The 22,305-nt window shown below is 51.1% G+C and overlaps 3 protein-coding genes across 3 annotated transcripts; all 3 read left to right on the forward strand.

The window, feature by feature from the left end:
• Positions 1-1,094: 1,094 nt before the first annotated feature.
• On the forward strand, positions 1,095-2,096 carry LOC100902493 (ribosomal RNA small subunit methyltransferase NEP1). Its single transcript, XM_018638765.1, has 3 exons — positions 1,095-1,232; positions 1,306-1,692; positions 1,809-2,096. The coding sequence occupies exons 1-3, from the start codon at positions 1,095-1,097 to the stop codon at positions 1,998-2,000; spliced, it is 717 nt and encodes a 238-aa protein (XP_018494281.1). The 3' UTR covers positions 2,001-2,096.
• Positions 2,097-3,313: 1,217 nt separating this feature from the next.
• LOC100906055 (serine/threonine-protein phosphatase alpha-3 isoform-like) lies at positions 3,314-4,515 on the forward strand. Its single transcript, XM_003741408.1, has 3 exons — positions 3,314-3,738; positions 3,875-4,139; positions 4,243-4,515. Exons 1-3 carry the CDS (start codon positions 3,314-3,316, stop codon positions 4,513-4,515), a joined length of 963 nt encoding a protein of 320 aa, XP_003741456.1.
• A 2,159-nt stretch (positions 4,516-6,674) lies between these two features.
• grsm (probable aminopeptidase NPEPL1 granny smith protein) lies at positions 6,675-10,743 on the forward strand. Its single transcript, XM_003741385.2, has 6 exons — positions 6,675-6,826; positions 8,460-8,603; positions 8,708-8,906; positions 9,097-9,941; positions 10,048-10,288; positions 10,408-10,743. The coding sequence occupies exons 2-6, from the start codon at positions 8,470-8,472 to the stop codon at positions 10,540-10,542; spliced, it is 1,554 nt and encodes a 517-aa protein (XP_003741433.1). The 5' UTR covers positions 6,675-6,826; positions 8,460-8,469; the 3' UTR covers positions 10,543-10,743.
• Positions 10,744-22,305: the final 11,562 nt, after the last annotated feature.

The following is a 22,305-nucleotide window of genomic DNA, read 5'->3' on the forward strand; positions in this document are numbered from 1 at the left end:
ACACGGTGCTTGCTGCATGTTAGGCCTAGCTACCGGAGACCTCAGCCGTCTCTGCATTAAATTTTCGAAAATTCGATTCTGGTTGTAATTTTAACTCGGCTTTGGAATCGAGAGCTCAGTTCGCGGTTTTGAATAGTTATATAAGTCTTCAGTGTGCTTCAAACACTCATTTAGGGCCCGATTTCGGAAAATACGTGAAGGTCAACTGGGTTGATGACCACCAGGTGGCGCTTTCGACCGGCTGCAATCGGCGCGATTTTTTGAAAACTTGGGACCACGGACCACCTCTGCTTCCCTCATGGGAACGCAAGACTGAATCAAATCTGAGGCGAGCTCAATTCCACGATCCCCGCTTCATAGCTGGGCCAGCTTCTTTCTTGAGACAATGGGAGGCGGGGTGGCCTGTTCGATCAGGCACCATACCGGTGGAGTCCCGAGCTCACTATGTGTATTACCCTGATCATGATTGAGGCCGACTAACGGGAACCCTCCCGGAAACAAGCAGCATGCTCTGGTGGATTTCCGGTCTGGCTCTGGTCTGTAATCCACGAAGGCTTGAGCTCACAGCGCTCAGCCGCCAGAACTTCGCGCAAAGAGGTGCTGATTGCCGCTTTCAAACTTTATCAACATGGGAGGTTTTGGAGGCGAAAAGCCCCTCAAGCAGGCTCGACTTCTAGCCAAAGATGAGTCCTCATCGTCGGTGACGAATTCGATGCCAATACACCAGCACACAAGTCGATTGTTGCCGTCGTGAAAGTCCGTGTTGGATGACCGCATGCGCAAAAGAAATTGCGGTGAGGAGTCGACCGCGGAACGAGGGCGACATTGACCCAAGAAACTCCCTAGCGGAACCAAACTTTTTTTCCGGGGAAGTTCAATACCGAGAGGGCATGGTCAGAGTATTCAGAGGACTAGAGCTCGATTCGCATACGAGATATCAACTTACGATCCTCTCTCGAATTCGTTCATTCTGTTTGTAAACATGGGGATGTGAGAGATGGCCGCGCGCTCTCACGAGCGCAGTAAACAGAAAGAGCACGTGCGCCGACATTCGAAAAATGCCCGTTTGATGACAGCCGGAAAAGTTTGCGGGAATGGCTCAGAAACGCAAATTCGCGAAGTTCATCGATAAGGAGGACAATGATGAAGCAGCGAAAATTCCCAAGCAGATTTCACATTTGAAGAAACAGGAGAAGCGATTGATAGTCGTCTTAGAGGGGGCCAATTTAGAGGTAAGCGGAGACCGAGGAACATTTCGCTTCATGATTCATTCGATTTTCCTCCGTCTAAGCCGGCTGCATTCAGGTCATCAAAGTGAACGATCGGTTCGAGCTTCTCAACTGCGATGATCACATCAAACAAATGAGGAAACATGGCAAGGACCCGGCCCACGCTCGGCCGGACATCACGCACCAGTGTCTGCTGATGCTCTTCGATTCGCCCCTTAATCGCGCGGGGCTCCTCCAAGTTTACGTTCACTCGTCGAAAAACGCCTTGATCGAAATCAATCCTCAAACTCGAATACCGAGAACGTTCAAGCGTTTCGCTGGTCTCATGGTACAGCTCTTGAACAAAATGAGCGTACGGGCTGCCGACTCCACGGTGAAGCTCATGAAAATTATAAAAAACCCTATATCGGATCACCTGCCCGTCGGATGTAGGAAACTCGCTATGTCTTTTCACGCCTCCAAGGTGAGCGCATTCCCCATATTATACTCAGATCCCGAGTACCGTATATCCAACGAACTGATATGCGATTCTTTGAGTCAGAGTTTTTGGTATCGTCTACAGCCGGTTGTCCTTTCTAGGTCGTACATCCGAGGGAGCTCGTGACAGACGTAGAGGAGCCTACAGTTCTGGTTATCGGTGCAATGGCACACGGCTCGGTCGACGTGGACTATATTGAAGGCACTTTCTCGATTTCAAATTATCCCCTGTCAGGCGCGCTGGCCTGCTCGAAGATCTGTAGTGCTTTCGAAGAAAAATGGGATATTCTATGACGGAAAGACTTGCACCAGGATATCGGGCTGGGGCGACTTGATGATTTCGCACGGACGTGTACATAATAAATCCCAATGGTCGAAAGAGCTTCGGAATGGGTGTTCTAGCTGAGGTCTCCGTAACGTTGAGAAATCGGGGGACTCGAGGAAAAGTTTTCAAAAAACGCCATCCCTGTCTCGCTTCCCCAATCCGCTATCGAAGTGAATCATCTTCAATACAGCGTTGCGTGGAGCCCGAGACCCGTCCCGGAGCGTGATTTCCCGAAAGATGTCTATCTTTCATCTTCCATCTTAATACGGCGCGTCCCCCTCCTCTTTGAACGCGGTTGGATTCGTCTACACGCGACTGATCCAGATGAAACTTCACCAATACATCCGTTGCTCCCCGTCGCATGTGGTTGGACCGGTCTCGGTGCAACGCACTCTCTCGATAAGTACTTTACGTACGTGATTGTTGCCCTGACCCTCTCAACAATGAAGTTTCTCCCGAACTTCAATAGTCCAATAGTATATTCCGAAAGGCTTCTTCGAAATAAAAATTCTTATCGGTGGAGCGGTGTCGAATTGAATCGCGTTCACAGCAGAGGGTGGTCGCACATCATTAGTATAGATTCCGTACAGAATTCCCAGTGAATCCCGCTCTCCGGTGCTTCTGCGAGAAAATTAAGATTCACGCGTTTCACGAGTCTCTCATGCGGTGGATGCTTTTCCGTACGACACGCGGAGGCTCTGACTATTCCTGTGTCGCGGAAATCGCTAGTTGTACTCCTTGGCAATAAGCCGTGGGCTGTGATCGCTGTTTGAAGACGCTGTTCCGGCGTATATTTCCCGAGTGCTGATTTTTCTAGTACGTTCCATACTCATAGATCTCGGAGTCCATCGGTCTTCTCATTGAGCGATGGAATCCATGATTTATTCCATCGATGGATCAATAATTTTCCGCCGAGGACTGTTCAGGAGCAGATGAGTGAAAGGGAGCCCCGAGCTCGAGTTCGGTCGAGAACATTGATTCCATCAGAATTCTCTTCATCGAGAAACAATCTTCTGCGATGCAAAAACGTCTCCGGAGCCAAATATATACCGATCTACGAGCTTCCGTTCCCGCGGATAGCATTCGATCCAAGTCTACGATCCTCCTAATTCTTGAGGAGGATATCTCTACGCTTGCGGCTGCCGGGACCTGAGCCCTTCCGATCGCAGTCGGAACTCACTGTGCTGACCCCCAGCCCGTTGGGGACATTGAGAGATTCGAAAGACTACCTACTAGTGAACCACGAATTCCCCCAACACTGGTTCGACAACGAAGGGATGAAATGACAGAAACAGAAACAATCGACACTGAAGATTTACTTCAGCGACTCCTGAAAGCACGGAAATCGAAGGGCCCGAGCGTGAAAATAGGGAATAACGAAATTGTTGAATTGATAGAAAACGCCCGCGGAATATTCGAAGAACAGCCTATACTCCTCGAACTCAACACGCCACTGAACATTTGCGGTGACGTGCACGGTCAGTACCACGATCTGCTACGGATACTGAATCAGGGCAAACATCCGCCGGAGTCGAACTATCTTTTCCTGGGAGACTACGTCGATCGCGGTCGGAACTCGGTGGAAGTACTCTGTTTGCTACTGATATATAAGATTCGTTTTCCTGGAAATGTCTTCATGCTCCGAGGAAATCACGAAACTTTGCGGGTAAATGCCATTTACGGATTCTTGACAGAGTGTCGACTCAGGTGAGCGCTCCCGCCCCGCAGAAACCCCACAACTTATCGATCCGAGGGCCAAGTGCACTGCTCGCTCCTATACGCTCTGAGGTCATTGGTGGTCCGATGTTCCGAAAGCCCCCGGTCAATTATGAAGCTACTGCAGGTACTCGCTCGAGATCTATCACAAATTCAATGAGCTTTTCGCTTGGATGCCCCTCGCTGCGGTGGTCGGAGACAAGATCTTCTGCTGTCATGGAGGGATTTCCCCTCGTCTCAGCTCTGTGGACGATGTTCGTGACATACAGCGACCATTGAGGGACATTCCGGACTCCGGGCTGGCTTGCGACCTCTTGTGGGCGGACCCTTTTGGCGGCGAAGGTTTCAAGCGAAATGATCGAGGTGTCTCATTCCTCTTCGGAGCCGACGTGGTGAGCCCTCCCTCCGTCTTGAATGCTGGAAACCCGGCGCGTATTTCCCTGATCAGAGGGATGGGACCCCCGAGCTCCTAGTTGTTGGTTGTCCGTATTTCAGCTCCGGCAATTCCTCATCAAGAATAATTTGGATCTCGTCTGCCGTGCCCATCAAGTGGTTGCTGACGGCTTCGAGTTCTTCTCGGATCGATCGCTGGTGACAATATTCTCGGCGCCGAACTATTGCAATGAATTCGATAATGCAGCAGCCGTCATGGTCGTGGCGAAGGATCTGACTTGCACTTTCCGAGTATTGCGACCCCAGGTCCGAGCTTCAAAGCCCAAGGGGGTGAATACTCGAAACGAGGAGCAGGCAAGCAAAGGAATCAGCTAACGCTCAGTCTAGAGATATGGTTCCGTAACTCCAAAACTTGCTCGAATGGCTGTGATTGACAGCTGGACGCTGAATAGAATATATTTCCCCTAGTGCCACGCATTAGATAATTATGATCGCCGTGCAAGCGGCAAGCGTCATTTTGTATCTGCGCACTCCACCTTTCCTAACCAAATCCCTGCTGCCAGCCGGGATATCTAGACCGGGAGTTCTGCTGGTAGAGCCCGAGCGAAGGCTTCGACTCAAGCTTCCTGCATTGATGTGCACGAGAAGCAGGGGTCTCTCAAGGGCATGAAGCCGAAACCTCATGTCTGAATTCGATGAGTTCGGCAGGCTTATCAGCTGGCCTTAGCCCTTTATGCCGACTACATTCAAGATCCGAGGGCAAGTTTATCATGAAATCGGTTCTCTGCTCTAACCTCCAGATACGAAACCGAAGTCCTTGCAAATCTATTTCATGGGGGATGAAGGCGTCCAAGTCAAGGAACGTTGTTCCCTAAATCCAAAATTACGGGAGAGTATCGTCAGTATACTCCAGCGATGTCTGACGCGACATAACGTCCCGATCCAAGAATTCAGAATCTCTTCAGATAGGGTGCTCAATGATGAATTCGAATCGATTATTAGAACTGATAGACGACCGCCTGGAGAGTATGAAAGGCGCTTCAACGCACCAGTTATCGATGAGGTGCCAGAGGTGATTTCTGCCGAAGTGGGTGGTTCGCGAGACATCCTGCTGCATAAACTTGATGATAAGCTGAAACGGATCGCAGAGACTCATCGATCATACGACGCGCTTCAATACCCCATTCTCTTCCCCCGGGGCGAGGATGGCTATTATCTCGAACTACAGCTCATTAATCCCGACACCCGGAAACCTCGAGAGTCGACAGAAGAGATCTTATCGATGGCATTTTGCATGCGTACAAAATAACGGCGCAAGACGATCAAGAAAACTATCTCCTCAGGTGCCGTCAGCTTTTTGACCAGTTCATCGTAGATTGCTACGCCAAACGAGAAGGAGAACCTCTGCGATTCCTGAGACTGAATCAATGCAAATTACGGTCGGAGAGCTGCATTCATTTGAAAGAGCGATTCACTCACATCGCCGACTTCATTTTGGAAATCGAAATCACTCGGAAATCGATTCTCATCATCTTCCTATCTATTCCCCGTGGCAAAGCACGGGTAGCAAGATCTAGTAACAGATACGGAGGCGATCCACATGTTGTTCCGAGTTCCGAGCAAAAGTTTAGCCGACATTGAGCTGACGAGGAGAAAAACGCTGAAAATGAAAAAATGTTCTCCATGCTCTCGGAGAAAAAGTTGAGTAAACGATGAAGAAGGCATCTGTGGAAGGGTGACGAGAGCAAAGAGCATAAATTCTTCATTCCGGCGGACTGAAAATTCCATTCCCCTAACCAAGCACCGTGATTGCTTGCGGGGATACATTTCCTTCCATCGAGGAGTGGTTCCGCGGTCTGAAAATACCTCCGAAACACCACCTCGTGCTACTCTCCATTTTTTCGCGGCGGCCCATTCCACGCAGCCTACGCACCACCCAAGCGTATGTCCCTTCCGTCTCGCCTCTCGCGCGACTTATCTCCGGTTTTTGCGAATCGCGTCCTCCCTTATTCGGTTCGAGCCTTCGACCAGAGTGCGGCCCCCTTGCCTTGGTTTTCTGAATGGAAATTTGGATGCTGAACATTCGTGAACAGTGGATTCCGAAGAGCGGTATCCACTGGGGATTCTGTACGGAATCGGGTGTATATATCCACAGCTCAGGAGCGCTCGCGGACAGCGCTCGCTACTTCTGCGCTCGAATACTGAAAGACGAAATCATCCGGGTCCTCATTCACAAATGGAAATTCATGGAATTCTGGTCATTCTGACATGAAAATTTTTCTTCCGCGGCTCTTCAGGCCTGTGATGGACATGCTTACGCAATGAAAGTCTGAAATCTCGATAGGGGGTCCGATCGAGCTTCACGAACGACCTTGAGGTTCTCCGAATTCCATGACTCTGTGCTTTGAAGGGAGTTCGCTGTGGAGCAGACGACGGGAAATTCGACTTTGCCGCGCTCCTCTGTGATGGACGCGTGGCCCCTCATTCGAAAGCACCAAGCAGATCACTCTGGTAGCGGCAGCGACAGCTGCGGCACCACCACCACCGTCATCAGGAGATCTCCCGGACGCGTCGTCAGCCGGGTGGATTCACTGAAGAAACCTGGATAGAGTACCGCAACGTATCGTTCTCTGAGAACGGCGTCGCCTCTCGTTCTGCGTATTCAAACCCGGTCTCTTTTTGATTGGTAACTATCGACTTCCTGATTATATTCGTCCTGTGAGAGAGTTCTTGAGTGATCCCATCATGGTGAGAGGTCTCGCGGGTGTGAAGGGTGTGGAGTTCATTAGTCAAAAAAACCTCCGACGGTTCAATCCGCTAGGCAAATTCCAACAAATACTCCCGTGATTCTCGGCCAGGTCTTGCTTTTCGCCCGATTTGAGACTTGCGGGGGTCCCATGACGGGCTTGGGAAACTCATACCCCTAGCTATCGAGACCGTAGGAGGAAAATTAAATTTTTCGCGTGGAACGAAAGAGATCGATGTTGTCTGCCGGTTTGTATGAATGTGAGCTGTGCGCTTGATCGCGTGGGGTGAAATTGTTTCGCAGCGTCGCGAAGTCGAAGCAAGGCCGCTATGTTCCTCGAGGCGGACGACCGCTTCCTTTGAAGCATCGTCCAGACGGGATTTCGAAGAAGAAGTTGACATTAATAGCGGACGAGTTTACGCCCGAATGCCCTAAGCGCTGTTTTTGACACAATGGAAGCTCACGATAATACAAACCGTTGCAGCAACGATGTCTACTCGGAGACGTCACGAAATCGAGGATGAATCGGAGGCATTAGTTGACGACCTCCGCGACAAGATTTCCAGTCTCAAAGCGGTTTCTATCGATATTGGCCAAGAAGTCAAGGAACATAACAGATATCTGCGGAGCTTCAATGACGACATGGATTCTTCTGAGGGGATTCTGCGCGGTGCCATGGGACGAGTTCTCGGACTCCACCGTGCCGGACACCATAAATATATCTGCTGGCTTCTTCTGTTCTCTATATTCGTGTTCCTTGTAATCTACGCCCTCATGAAGTTCAAATAGGCCCTCAGAGAAGCCGGAACTTATGGAGGATTGTTCGGAATGTTTATTTTTTACGATGGCTCCTGCTTGTCTCAACGCGGTAGTACGTCTCCCCAAAAACGACTGGGGAAATCTGTGAATAGAAACTCGTTCGGAATTGCACGACATCGAGAATCGAGATCAAGTATGAAATGGATATTCTCTGGGGTCCTAATTCAGTGATGCAATAAAATTTTGAACAATTCCATCAATAGGTCAATACATCGTCATGGCTCTAGTAGATGGTTCTTGAGTATTCGGGCGGAGAGGCCAGATCTGATCCAGGGAGTCGTTTCAATCGACGGCCAGCCGATCTGGGCTCAAAATACCGTGGTCGTTCTGGGATTCCACCCGGCGGCACGGGTAACCTGACCCACGATCCGCCTCTAATCCACGGTCCGAGCACTATAGTATTTTCCTCACGGGGATCTCATGGCTCCGATATGATCATCACTCGCGCGTCTGTTGACCCCGCTGCACACAGCGGTCTCCCCTCCTCGACGCCGCATTGAGCTATCATCCCAGCAGAAGGTCAAATTTCTGAGGAATCGAGATCAATGCCAGAGCGGGCAGTCGTTCGATTGCCATGTCAAGAATCGGAGCTCTCTGAGACCCGTAGGCATCTGGAGTCCGAAGAGAAGATCGCCTTGGTGAACGACCCCTTGTATCTGTGTGCGTCGCTGATTCTGGCACCTGGAAAAGTTCTCCGAAGAGTTTCACTCCCCTTTCAATTTCATTCGATAGCAGTTCAGTCTTTTGATTCCAGGCGGAACAAGATGGCGTCCCAGATCGTGGTGTCCGCAACACCGACCAAATCTGAGCTCTTACAGCTCCCGGTGACAATCATCGGACAATCGAAGAACCTCGCGAAACTATCCTTCGAGGCAGTCTCTTGCAAGTTGTCGCCGCAGTGAGTATGGATAGATCGAGGGGGAAGCGAAGGGCGAAACTTCTGAATGGTCATTTCAGAAGCCGTTTTTGAGGTCGACATCCGATGGGTTCTCCTTATTCCAGAGTCACGCCGGAACATTTTAAGAACGCTCTCGACGTTTTCGCTTCCGACGGAAGCGTAAATACCGTTCCTCTCTATCTGCACCTGGCGTCGATAGTCCAATTGCCGAGCAAATGCTCGCGTCACAACACTCCAACTCAAGCCCACGCTCTCAGCAAGGCGGTCTCGAGGAGCAATCTCAGCAGCGACGAAGCTTTTGTGGTGAATATTCGTCTTACTATCAGTATCAGTATCGCCCCTGCCCCGCTCACCGGGGACTCTCTGCCCCAGATAGGGTCAGAAGGATCGGGTCTGGACTCCGAACTGCTCACATTCTCCACCGATGAGTCTCTGGGACCCTTCCGTTGTCTCCCTTTTCGACTTGCGCTCACCATTTTACCCTTCTATACAGATCGTTTGCGAGAAACAAGATGCGTTCGCGAGTGCCTGCGCAGTGGCTCGATGTTTCCCCCTATACAACAAAAAGTCTGGTGATTCGGCCGACGGTGAGAAACTGCCGAAAGCTGATCGCAAGATCCATCTGGAATTCGTTCTCACTGATGGATCTAGTATTTGCGACGAGGATCTTGTCGCCTTCAACGCAGCAATCGAGAGCGTCAGACTCGCTGCGAGGATCGTGGACACACCGTGTGAAGAGATGAATGTCTGCGCTTTCCTTAGGGAGATCGAAGCTGTCGGAGCTTCCCTCAACATAAAGCCGAACATTATCCGTGGGGAAGAATTGCTCAAGAGGGGCATCGGAGGAATTTGGAGCGTTGGCAGAGCCGCTACCTCGCTCCCGGCTCTGGCCGTGCTCTCCCACACCCCAGAGGGTGCGACCCAAACCGTCGCTTGGGTAGGCAAGGGCATCGTATACGACACCGGAGGCTTGTCCCTGAAAGCTCGAACGAACATGATCGGCATGAAGAGGGATTGCGGCGGAGCTGCTGGAATCCTGGGAGCCTTCAAGACCGCCGTCACATGCGGCTTCAAGCAGAATCTCCACGCCGTCTTCTGCTTGGCAGAAAATGCCATCGGACCTTTGGCTATCCGTCCCGACGATGTCATTCGGATGTACTCAGGCAAATCGGTCGAAGTGAACAATACCGATGCTGAAGGACGATTGGTTCTGGCGGACGGTGTGGTTTTCGCGAGCAGGGACTTGGGCGCGAAGACCATCCTGGACATGGCCACCCTGACGGGAGCTCAGGGGATCGGCACGGGGAAATATCACGCGGCTATCGTGACCAATTCCGGGTAAAGGAAAGAACGAATTCCTCTGGGAAACCCATCCTTCGTTGATGATATCAGTAGCTCCTCGAAATTTCCAGCAATCAATGAATTCTCTTCTCGCTTTCGCTAGGAAATGGGAGGACGCGTCTGCTGTGGCGGGACGGCTCAGTGGTGACCTCACCTTCCCCTGTCCGTATTCCCCGGAATTGCACTTCAAGGAGTTCTCGTCGTCCATCGCTGACATGAAGAACTCTGTCGCTGACCGAGGAAACGCTCAGATTTCCTGCGCCGCTCTCTTCATCCAAAGCCATCTCGGTTTCGACTTCGATGGGGACTGGATTCATGTTGACATGGCATATCCTGTCGCTAGCGTAAGTTCCTGGCATCCGGACTAAACCGGATCAGGCTTTTCTATCCTCTGTCTGACTCCGTGTTTCGAATATCATCGCCGACCGCCTTGAGCTCTCCTCATACACAAATTATCTTCCAGAACGAGAGAGCGACTGGCTACGGAGTAGCTTTATTGACTTCGCTGTTCGCCGAACATTCGACCAACTCTTGCGTGAGAGCCTTGTCGCCTTTCAATGCTGAGGAAAACGACAAGAAAAGGGCGAAAACGAACTGAAGACAACTGGAGGATTCCGATCTCATTGATCAGAATGTGGACATCTATATTCTACGTCCAAATCGCATAGTCCGGGGAATATTTACTTAGAACCACGACCCTGTCTCATTTCAGCTACAGGGAGGGTAGTCCCTATTTTGAATGGTCAATTTTGCTACCATCTACATATTTCCGTATTATCGGAGTAAATAAAGCTTATACAACATTGGAGATCGGTTCTATATTCTGGGGCTGTTGTGAAAGCAGCTTCCTCCCTTCAAATTGAGAAATACTTCGGATACCCTACAGATATACTCGACATTGCGGAAAACTTTGGCGGAAATTCGAGGAGAGCTCTAACTTTTAGGAGAAGATCTTGAGTGGACGCAAGGAGGAAACTTTTTCCCCGAGAGAAATCAACTCCGAATTAGAGGGCTGACGCTCGGATCACGATGAGATCTCTCAAGGATGCAGGACAGGGGCGGAGAAATTTCCGGAGAAGTCGGAGCTTGTCTGGGGGAGCGGGGGCAACCCATACAGAAAGCTGAACATTAGGAGTTATCGCAGCTAGCCGGAGGATTCTGTGGACGAATCTGAAGACGTTGAGAGAGGGGTATTCGTGTTCGAGACTGGAATGCGGAACCGGAGGTCAGTTCCCCCATGAGGCTGACACTCACTCCACAATAAGTACAGAGGGTCCAGCCCGCTCTGCTGAGATACGCGCTAGGAATTGTCTCTGGCGAATTTCCCTCCCCAATGACCGTTCAAGATTCATCCCGAGAGGATACGACTCCTGGAGTCAATCCGAATCGCAATACGGGAAGTCACGGAATCATAATTCTCGACCCTGATTATCACACCTTCAGTACTCACAGAAGATCTTGCTCCGAAGCAGATGTCGGCTACACGGTTGCGTCCCAACGGAGCGGTCTTTTTCTTGCTTAAAATTTCACGCCTTTCAGTGGACCGCGGCCCAGGGCGAAAAATCATGTTGAGGAAGGGAACCCTAGACTTGTACGGAGCTCCATTCAGTCACTATCGGAGTATTTTCAGCGGATGGCTGTTTCGGACACTGCTTACAGTGTTCTCAACACCTTATAGTACCTGGAGATATATTTTTCTTAAATGAAGATTTTTTCGCGCGAAAGACCTGCGGGGCGCGTCGCGTGACCCTCCGGTGTCATGGAAAGGTAGGAAGCGGAGCTCGAGAGCTTGAATTTCCCTTCACCGAAGAGTCGCCCTCAGCTGCTCCTTCCGTACAGTGTCCCTTGGGATCCGTCGATGCAGCCCCTGACACTTGACCTGATGAGTCCGTTGTCACTGGGTTCGCCTAGGAGGTCGCCGCTCGAGTGACGCGGGTCAAAATAGCTTCCACGATCCCCCTCAAGGATGACTCCGATCAGAACCAGTGACGGAATGACCATGCAGCCCCAGATATCTCTCCCATCGGAGAGCGCCCATCCCCCTCCCCCTACGACTGCCCCTTCAGGGTGACATCGCCTGTCCAAAAGCGCCCCATCTGTTTCCTCTCGACGCGACGTGGCACCGACCACATCATCTCTATACCAGGGAGCGCGATGTGTGATAGAATATGATTGCCTCCCTGTAGATGAGGAGAAATTTTGGTTTGGATTTTCTCGGGTTCATGAGATTGGTCAAATACCCATGCTTCCAATAAACCGATCTAATCATCCGTATCTGGCATCCTCGCTTAACTACCGCATCGCTCCGCTGTTTTCGTACCTAAATGCTAATTGGAACGGTTCGGGTCCGAACACGGGATTAGCGAAGCTCTTGATAGAGCGGGTCGTTGTGCTCCCGGGCGATCCGACACGCGTCGCTCCGCATTGCGATGTGTGGGATGGTGCTCCGTGTGTCTCGCATGGAAGTTCCTCTCTTGCTCGGCGCTTCCCTCCTCCTTTGTAGACAGCCTTTCCCAGTCAGTATCCTTCTCCCACGAGCACGCGACGACGAGTGCGAAGTCAGTTTCGGTTTCGTTCGACGGAAAAGCAGTCGCGAGGCAAGGGTGTGAAAGTGGATTGGCGCGTACCGAGTTTCCAGTGGAACTCGATGAAAACTCTCCCCTGAATTAATTCCATTGGATAAACTATAGTGGCAAGCGCGCGTGCTGACGGGGATGCGTTCAGTTGGATAAGAAGAACATCCCTCAAAGTCAATGCGTACACAGTGAATGTTCGAAATGACTCCTGGTGTGCCAAAACAAGAGGACGAAGACGGACGAATCAGTCCCGAACAAGTGCAGGAAAAATTTCGCGTCGAAGGATGGCTCTTCGTCAAACGTGGGTATCTCTCGGTTGAATTCAGAGTTTGAAATAATCGGTGACGACGTGGCTCCATCCCTTGGGTTCTGGCCCTGCCTGGCTCTTCTGTGCTGGGAGCTCCTTGGTTCGAGAAATCCTGTCCCGCCTCGGAGTTTTACTCGCGGCATAAAGCTCGTTCGTCCGCTCGCAAGGGAGAACAACGGGGAGCTCCTCCTTGCCTTTACTTTCCTACCTGGCAGCAGCAGCAGCGGTCTCAGAGTTTATGACCGCTCCGTTCCCAAACCCCACGATGACTCAGGAGCCTAACTCTCTCCCTGGCTCGTGTCCTGATCAAATAGTGCTCAACGATGTCTGACATATCTGCTAGGGAGCGAAAATTTTATCGGACAGCGACATCTTGATTCTCTCAGCTTCTTGAGGAGTCGTATCGGAAACGCGTATCCGCGCATACATGGGAGATGCATAAATTACGACGGCATCCTAGAATGGAGGCTTGAAAATTCTGTGATCCGCGGGAACTCGTACATAGATTTTACGTTCAAGTTATTTTCTGGAGTTGACATTTCCACCAGAAAGAAAGAACGAATCGGGGCTGTCTTTAAATGTTCGATGATGAAAAAGTCACTGTCCTTCGCACGGAAATTCTTCGATACCACTGTTCCCATCTTTGCGCAGATATTGACTGCTCCCAACCCTATCGTCGAACACTCTGGCTTCGACATCTGCGCGCATCAATGAAGCTCATTCACGGAGAGTCCGTGACCTCGCATCCTAAGCGCTGGCTCCACCGTATCCGAGACGGCATTCCGACACTCCTCGCTTGTCGCCATGCCATGAGGAACTACTATTTATAATCGAATTGATGGTGATGCTTGTTTTCGGTCAAATTGGCTCGAGACGAACCCGTCTGGAAACGACTGTTTTCCTCGAGACGGATCATCGTGATGAAGATTGAGTTACCCCGGTAGATACCGAAAATCGTTTTGAGGTCAGGCAGAGAATGCGTCGTCTCGGGGCTAGTTTACCCGATGTCGTCGAGACAGACATCGGTACAGATTCTGCTCCGAGAGATTCTGGCCCACCCGGCTGCATTAGGATATCCGAGCGACGAGAAACTTTTGGAGAGGCGTACATGAATTTATTTTTCCTCCATAACCCTCCGCGCGATGTTGTCGCTAGCCCGTCTCGCCGGCGACGTCAGTGGTGTCGGATAACACGGAGTAGCCTGCGGAAGCGTCGGCGGAAGTCTTCACGTCTACCGAATACCTAGAACTGTCACCGAACGCTGTCATAGAGTCTCCGTGATATTCCCCCCTCTTCGGCGAGGACTTCTACCTCAGATCGTCGGGAGCTTTCGGATTTCATTGATTTTGATTCGAACGCGCTCCAGCTGCTCCGAGCCATGACCGAGGGAGAACGGTCCGTCTCACATAGAACTCCTCCATCATGTTAGTCTAGAGGTCGTACAGAATATCGGCGCGAGCGAGCGCCTGGAGTTTCTGATTTCCGCGGAGCCGTCTCCCGGTGCATGTCCCGGTGAGTGCTGGTTCGCTCAGAACATCGCTCCAGCCCTGGATGCTGTTGACCCGAATATCAATAAGTTCCTATGCGCACCTGCTCGTTCCATATATCTGATGATTCTCGGTGTGGCGCGTGCAATGGAGCTGTACGAGAAGCTTCCATACGCGGGCTGTCGGTTTCGCTTCGTGAGCGACTACACAGGCCCAGTCAAGGTAAGGAGCAGAGTTTTGCAATGTTTTCTTACAAAAAAAACGCTGTCGCTTACGGATAATCGCATCGAGAGAAGGTGAGCGCCGTACGTTCTGAGTGATGACTTTTGTCTCACAAGAGGAATCGTTGACAGATCCCTTGGCATCGGCGTAAAGCGCGCAACTCCGATCGGATGTTTAAGGGACGGTACATGAGCATTCCTCACTCGACTGAGACCGCGTCGGTGGTCAGACCACTCGTCTGAATGATGGTAAATTTCCGCAAAGTCGGAAGTGCGATTCCAAACAATATCTTTAGGGGGTCGGAGACACTCATTACATTTGTTCGCGACGAAATCGGTCACCAAAGCGCAAAATACTCCTCTTGAATTCTACACTCGCCGACTATTGAGTTGGGCTGAACAAAAACGTGACACAACGCGGCCCGTCACCGCAGTTGTGCCTCTTTACGCGGCTATGTGTGTCCGCATTGTGATTTTGAACATGTCGTCAGGGCTGTCTCCTAGAAAGCGCGACGATGAACTCAAACACTTAGTCACAGCTGAGCTTCCTACATGCACCGTCATATGATGTAATATTCGTCTGAAAAAGCTGCTCATCTTCGGAGTGGAGCGCTTTTCTGCTCTTGGAAGTGCATTAGGCACGGTAGCGATTTTCTGGTGGGAGTCATAGGAAAGCCTCGACGATTCCGAGTAAGGGAGTCATGCTTTGAACTTGGGCGCGGGGCGGTGCATCGTGATGACAATAGGGCGAACTTCCGCCGGACTTACGCATGTCAACCTGTATTGCTGAAAAATAGAAATCGATGTAGCTATATCAATAATTTCAACTATCGCTCCCAGGGAAAAAATCGGTAAGACGGTCGCCTGCTAGCGATCGAAGTGTGAGGCACGATGGTTCGGGATCGAGGCACCGCAAAACAATGTCTGACTACACTCATCGATACGCCATAGTCATTCACCGAATCATCGCTTGAGCGAACCGTCGAACAAGCCCTCGACGTTTCCATTCACCCGTCGGGCTGGGACTCCTTACTAGAAGATCCGAAATACCGTCCGGCGGTAATGAGAGCTTTCAGCTCCAGAGCTCCTCTAGATCGGTGTGGCTGTTCGGATCTCTCGGCCCCGACGAATTTCTTGAGGCCGGAGCCGACTGGCTGACTGACTTAGCTGTGAAACTGCAGAATGGAGCGGCACGGTGACATATTGACTGGCAGCCTATGCCAAGCTACGGTGGTCGTCGGGGCCGCGGTTTCTACGACGGCGGCCTGTCGGTGGTGGTTGCCGTTTCCCGTAGATGGCGAAACCACCGGTTGAAATACAAAGCGAGAGCCAGCCAGTGGCGGAGCATAACTTCCTCTACGGGTTTATTCTCAGGAACCCGTTGAGCTGATGTCCTTGGCTGATCGGAGCACCGTGTCTAGATTCACAGAACGGCGTTTTCCTCGGATGATCCCCGATTCTCTATAGGACCAGAACGCATTGCTTCTTCATATCGAACACGACGCTATGAGTTTGGTCCCGGGAGCAGATACGGTGGACTGTTTTTGAAGGATGCGCCGCTTAGTCTTCCCTCGGGACAGCGGACCGTGCACGGGTCAAACGCGTCGGATCCAAACCCTCCGTGTTGCAATTAACTGCTTACCGCGCAGCGGATCATCCCGTTTGTCGTGACATACCGTTGTGACGCGCACACTTGTAGACCACGTTACCGTGTAAACTCGTGAATCCCACGCGAAATGGTTTCGCTATCAGTAATTATCTGAAGTTGCCACTGACATTGGGCTCTGCATCTGAATGGGGTTCTAGCTTTAGAATGAGGAGGTTCAACGAATGCCTTCCATCATCTTAACCGATTTCTACGGAATTCCCCCAAGGCAATTAACGTCATTCAGCTAGGTAGTATCGAACCGAAAATGTTCGTCGTGTGCTGGTTGCGGTGGAAAAGAGCGGAAATAATTTTTTCGAGTTATTAGCAAGGTAACGAATGTCCCAAGGAATCTACTTGATCAAGGTCGGCGTCGCGCGCCTGTTCGGCGGTTGTCCTTTATCTATCCGATTCACAGACAGGAATCAGAAGACGGATACAGTCGGTCGAGCAGGCGAGCGATTCGACAGTGAACGATATGTCGGAGCCGGAGTGACACGGCGACAGTTGTCGAACTTCGCTCCGAACATCGTCTTTTGAGAGCGAAAAATTGTAGGACAAGACAGGCAGAGCTCTGACTCCTGTTCATCTGTCAAGAAGCTCCGCTACGAAGCTGGTATGACAGGCTGACCTTCTCTCAGGATTCTCGAGACCTTCTCGAGATTTGGAAATCGTCGTATATCCAAATGATTCGACTTTTTTCCTCCCGGCATCGAACATCGCAGAGGAGAACCACATGATAATCAGCCCTGATATTTCGCTTCCAGGAGACAGACTTTCCTCATTCTCCTCTAAAGAGCCCTCATCCGACAGAATATTCGGACACGGGTGATTCAGTCAGAAATCATGTAATATCTCGATCCGATAGCCCTGGAAAGGACTCCGGAAGCGGAAGATTGAAGAAGAGTTCCAATGACTTTCGGGATCATTATACCTTCTGCGCTGGCGCGTCAAGAAACCCTCAGTCTGAACTCGACACGTAGCTAAGTCGTGCATCGAACGACAGCGCTGTACAACAGCGGCTGTGAGTCACGGTTCCACCGATGTCGGACCGAGCTCGCAACAAGCTACGAGGCTATGATACGGGTTTTCCACGGCGAGTTCCCCGCTCTGAGTGGCCAAGTGTTCTGGGTACTGTCCAGAAATCTGAAATGTTGATGGCGGTGGCGGTTAGCAATAATTCTGATTCTGGTCGTCACGACAGACTTGTGCTGCCCGCTGACCTCTTACCGCGGCTCGTGTCCAAAGCAGTTATTGCTGCCGGCGTAACAGCATGTCGTCTTCTACTCCGTTTCTCAATCTTCTCCCCTGCTTGCCGGCTTCTCGAAGACAAGCATCGAACGGAAATACCGCCCGAGAGGCAGGAGGTCGGACGGGCGGACGAGCGAGCGGGCGGGCGGTGTCTTCTTCAGTGTTGTACACCGCGCGGTATTTCGGCAAACGACGGACCGAGTAGAGACATCGTCATCATGGGAGCTGCTTGTGGCGCAGCAAATTTCAGAAAAATTGCGAGCGAGGAGTGTCTTCTCCAGCTGCCAATGGATATATCTTCGCTGAAATGTGTTACAAGGTTCCGGCGAGACGTTTATCTATCGACTCCAAAAAGAAAGAAGTTCTACGCTGTAGAAAAGCGGTGTATTTTTCTGGCCGAGAGAGAAGAGTTGCCATCGTTAGATCCCGCGGAGTAATTGAGGTTTTCAACGGTCGCAAGTCTGGCCGTATTTTCACGTTGATCCGATTCGATGACGGTACGATCGTTCCCCTAAACGAGCATAACGTACCTCTGTTCCGCTGACGAATCGTTTTCCCCGATCGCTTCTCGGCCGATGACGCGGTAGCCTCCTGTCCGAGAACTCATGCATTTCATAAAAGCGAAAAACTAATCACGTGATGAGATTTCTCGGTTCGGGAATACCGGATTGGCGTAGCGGCTCCGCTATTTCCGCCGTAGTATAATGCAATTTCAAACCTTGCGAGGGATGTGTTTGAACTTTCGATGCGACGTGAGCTGTGGCCTTTACAACGGATACGTCTATCGCGGCCAACAAATGTCCATACGGGCCCGAAGAGCTAACCTATTAACCCAAAAAATTAATGCTACTCCGTAGGAGTGAGTCGAGCTGCTCAAGCTGCGGTACAGCGGAAACGGAATCCCGGCGGCGCGCGGTCCGTCTTCGGATCCACGTCCAATCGATCGTCAGCTCGGGCTCACCGAGAGCTGAGAGCGTAAAAGCTGCGATTGCATAGTATAGTTGGGGCTGCGATTGCATAGTATAGTTGGGGCTGCGATATCAAGAGATCTCTTGAGCTCTCATTGATTTCGCATTAGAATTCCGATCGCGCTTCGGAAATTGAATTTCACGCTTGTTCCGAGGCGGAAGGAAGACACCACTCGAGTTGCGCTTTTGAAGTTGAGCGTATGCGTTTCGAAGCTCCCGACTCAGAACTCGACCCGTCGGCATGATTTATTCGAGTAGTGCCTCTTCCCACGACACTAACTCCGTACAGAAGCGCAATCGTACGCAACCTCACACTTATCTCCCGCAGGGTCAATCCAGCGAATTCCTCACTGTACCAGATCAGTCAAGGTTTGTCTGTACAGCGACGCTGAAGAGGTTTTCGGTCTTCGAACCCAGCGGGTTCCCGTTGTTGGGTCCTTGTTATTCGTCATGATTTGCCGCGTGAAATCGGTCATTTCCCATCGCTCCCTCCGGGTGTCGAGGAACTTCTAAGCTCGAAGCTATTGTCGAAACAAGCGGCGGATGTGCCGAACGAGCTCAATCACGCGATCAGCTACCGTCTCTTCACCTGTACGAGAGCCCATCGGATTTCATAAAGGATCAGAATGGCTCGAGATCAGATCTTCGGGTCAGAATTCTGAGTTGATTTCCGAATCGATGAGAATTTCGAGAACTGGACACGTCCTCGTGTTTACAGTCGCCGTATGAAATACTTTCTCGGGATCCGAGCGGATATTCGATCGAAATAATTCGGCCACCGTCATGCGTACAAGGAAAAAGCTATCGGAGGTCTTCTGACCGAGGGCCTCGACCACCCGGATCGGTAATAACAATGATCTTGCCCGGCTACCGCGGATCCGGCCATCTCAATGTTGAGAGGATATGTCCATCCTGAAATGCATGTCTCCATATAAGGGTCCGATTGCGGCAGGAAAACGTCTCGAGCGGCATTTCCCCGTGTCGAGGACGATCCCATATCTATTTGTCTTAACGATTCACCTGTTTTCGATTCATGTGGTCCATTTAGCGGAGCAGGTGAAGAGATATCAGCATTGACTCAATCGACGATTCGCCAAGCCAGGTGAAAAACGCTTTCCGAAAAGACCTCAAGCGCTTTGAAATTCCTTTCCGTTGCTTGTGCGGCCCCGACTCTCCTGGAGTGCTGCCGACGCTCGCATCGGATCGGTTCACTAATAATAATCCGTGACGGAACGGAACTGGTCCATTAGCAGTGGGCAGTGGGCTGCGTGTCGACATCTGAAATGTTTCAATCGAAAACACATGCGATTCTAGAAGACAAAAGTCAATACGGTGTGGTTTTCAATTCTGCAGAAATGTGAATAGGAATTCGTCATTCCGCTACTATGAAATTTCCGAAAGGCGTGACCATCCCAGGGTATCCATTGTGAAGAACATTTGCGGACGATCATTTTGAATGGCGTAATACTCATCCGTGGCTACACGAAGAAACAACGAGCGACATTGATTCGTAGGCGACCCTTCGAGCAAGCATGTTATCAAGCTCTTTGTAAACACCTATGTCGAACACTATTTCCGGTGTAGCACTCATCGAGCTCTTCGCGCTTGACTCAACGGCAAGGCAACTTCTCGCGACTCAAAGGAAAGCTATCGGCAAATTCTCGCGACTCAACGATAGCTTCTCGAGTAAACATACTTCGATTCTCCAGGAGAATCAGTCCGAGCTCGATACATATGCACTTGGATCGGGTCTATAAGTGGCTCGTTCCTGAGACTCGGAAAAGTAGCACACTTCCCTTGAATTCGTGCTTGGAATTCAGGCGCAGTATTGATTGGAGTCACACCTCCTCGAGAATGTGCATCGTCATAGCTGCCATCAGTCTTGGGCCGGCCCGCGATTCCTCTGCGGTCGGGTCGTCATTCGCTGCGGTTTCCGAATCAAATTCTCGAGATGTGTTTACTGAGGCATTCGTCGATGCCGAAAGTCGGCCACCGGCGGAAGGGCGTCGAATGCTTCTCGGGAGAAGATCTGACGCAGAGTTTTGAATAATTTAGATCCCATAGGATGTGTGCACGGATGAATGGAGAGGAGCTGTTGACTTTCCGAACGACGCGGGAAGGGTTCCGTAGATCCAGGCGTTCGCACTCGATCGGGCTCTACGCCCTCCCGGCCCCGTTGAGGAGTGGGTTCTTCATCGTGCCGGAACGGCGGAAGCGGTTTCGTTCGCGGGGGCTCGTCTCGGCAGCAAACACAAGACTCCGGAGCTCTGTAGATCTCAGGGTCGAACCTATCCGGTCTGTTTGCGAAATCACGGAAAGAAAGTGCAGTTCTCGACATGCTGAAGAGGGAATTGTTTCCTCCAAGAGCTCTTTGAGGAAGTCGAACCGAGTTCTCGCGAAGCATCCGAAAATGTTCTCCTGCATCCGCAGCCCTTCGAAAGAGCAAGGTACGTCGTGATCCTGCGCGCGGCAGAGCCCATTCTCTCATGATGATTCCGTGGAGGTTTCTGTGAACCGCCGCGATTGCCAATCGGACTTTCAAAAGGAGTGATTGAGTCTCCCGCGAGAGCTTCCTCCGGCCTTGTTTGTTTTAATGATTGATCATCCCGATTGGGCTCTATCCGAGAAAATCGCACCCGATGAGTGAGGAAGTAGACTCTGTCTTCTCCCTCGAGGAGGCTCATCATGAGCGTTTGGTTCTTATGCGCCGTGCGCAGTCGGACCCGCTGGACGAATGCAATGAGTAGAACGAGGCTCCGCTCGAGAAGGCGAAGCGTCTAAGGTGGATGCGGCTGATTCGCCGCTAGCATAACCGGTGAGGAAACGATAATGCGACCAATCGGGGCCTTTTTCAACGTTGAAAGGGTAGAGGAGGCATCGCTTCCGATGCGGTCTCGATGTTGTATCATCGAATCAGGCGCTTCCTATGAGCGCCCGATGACCTTCGCTGTGAAGTAAGTCATCGCTACGCACGGAACGGTGAGCTTTCGAGGTCGAAGGTTTGTGTGAGAGCTCGAAACCGAGGGAAAAATCCCGAACTTATACGACTATCTCCTCGAGAGATCTACGATGCATCAGTGGGCTTTTCCGAGTGAACGTGAGCGACAGAATCGGAGGAATATTCCAAAAATTTCGCTCGTAGCATTATCGTTTGGACGACGCGCTACGATTGGGGGAAAATATGCCACATCGAACTGCGCAAGCCGGGGTTTCCGAAGTGATGGGGAAGACGTTCTAGCAACGAAAGCCGACCGCTACATTCCCCAGGATGATTTCGCTCAAATCGCGTGTGGGATCGATGGGGAGCTACATGCGCAACGATTTGGTTTTCTCTGGCAGCAATCGAGCTGATCGTCCATGGCAATCATCGAATATTCGAAGGAGAAAATATTGAAGATCCCCTTCTAAAGGTTTGCGTAGATCAACTGCGATACATCGCAGACGTCGACATCCACGAGATGATGTGTCGCTGCTGCTACTGATGATGTCGCGTTGTCAAGAGAAGATCTATGTCAAAGCAGCAGCTGCCGTGACTATTTTCAGAGTTCATTGTTATCATACAACAAACGAGATTCGGGCAAACGCCCCCATGTACGATGAGAGTCACGGAGAGCCTCTCGATCGCGCTACGAGGGACTTCCGACAGGACACGGCTTGACGTCAGAATTCGGCAGAAAGTTACAATGAATTGAAAACACTTATACTCCTCGTGTATGCGCGCATTTTGCGGTGGCGGCGAACACCAGGAACGACAAAAGTTTCTTTTTGGCGCCAGAATTTTCTGTATTCATCCGAAATCGCCGTCCGCTCGACGCCAGGGCTTAAAGGTTCAGGGAACGGAGGAAGAACAACGACCGAAAAAAAAGAACGACTTCGAGGTTTAAGGATATTCAAAACGCCGGGCGG

This window comes from Galendromus occidentalis, unplaced genomic scaffold (genome assembly GCF_000255335.2).
Source record: "Galendromus occidentalis unplaced genomic scaffold, Mocc_1.1 scf7180000077170, whole genome shotgun sequence".
NCBI classification, from domain to species: Eukaryota; Metazoa; Arthropoda; class Arachnida; order Mesostigmata; family Phytoseiidae; genus Galendromus; species Galendromus occidentalis.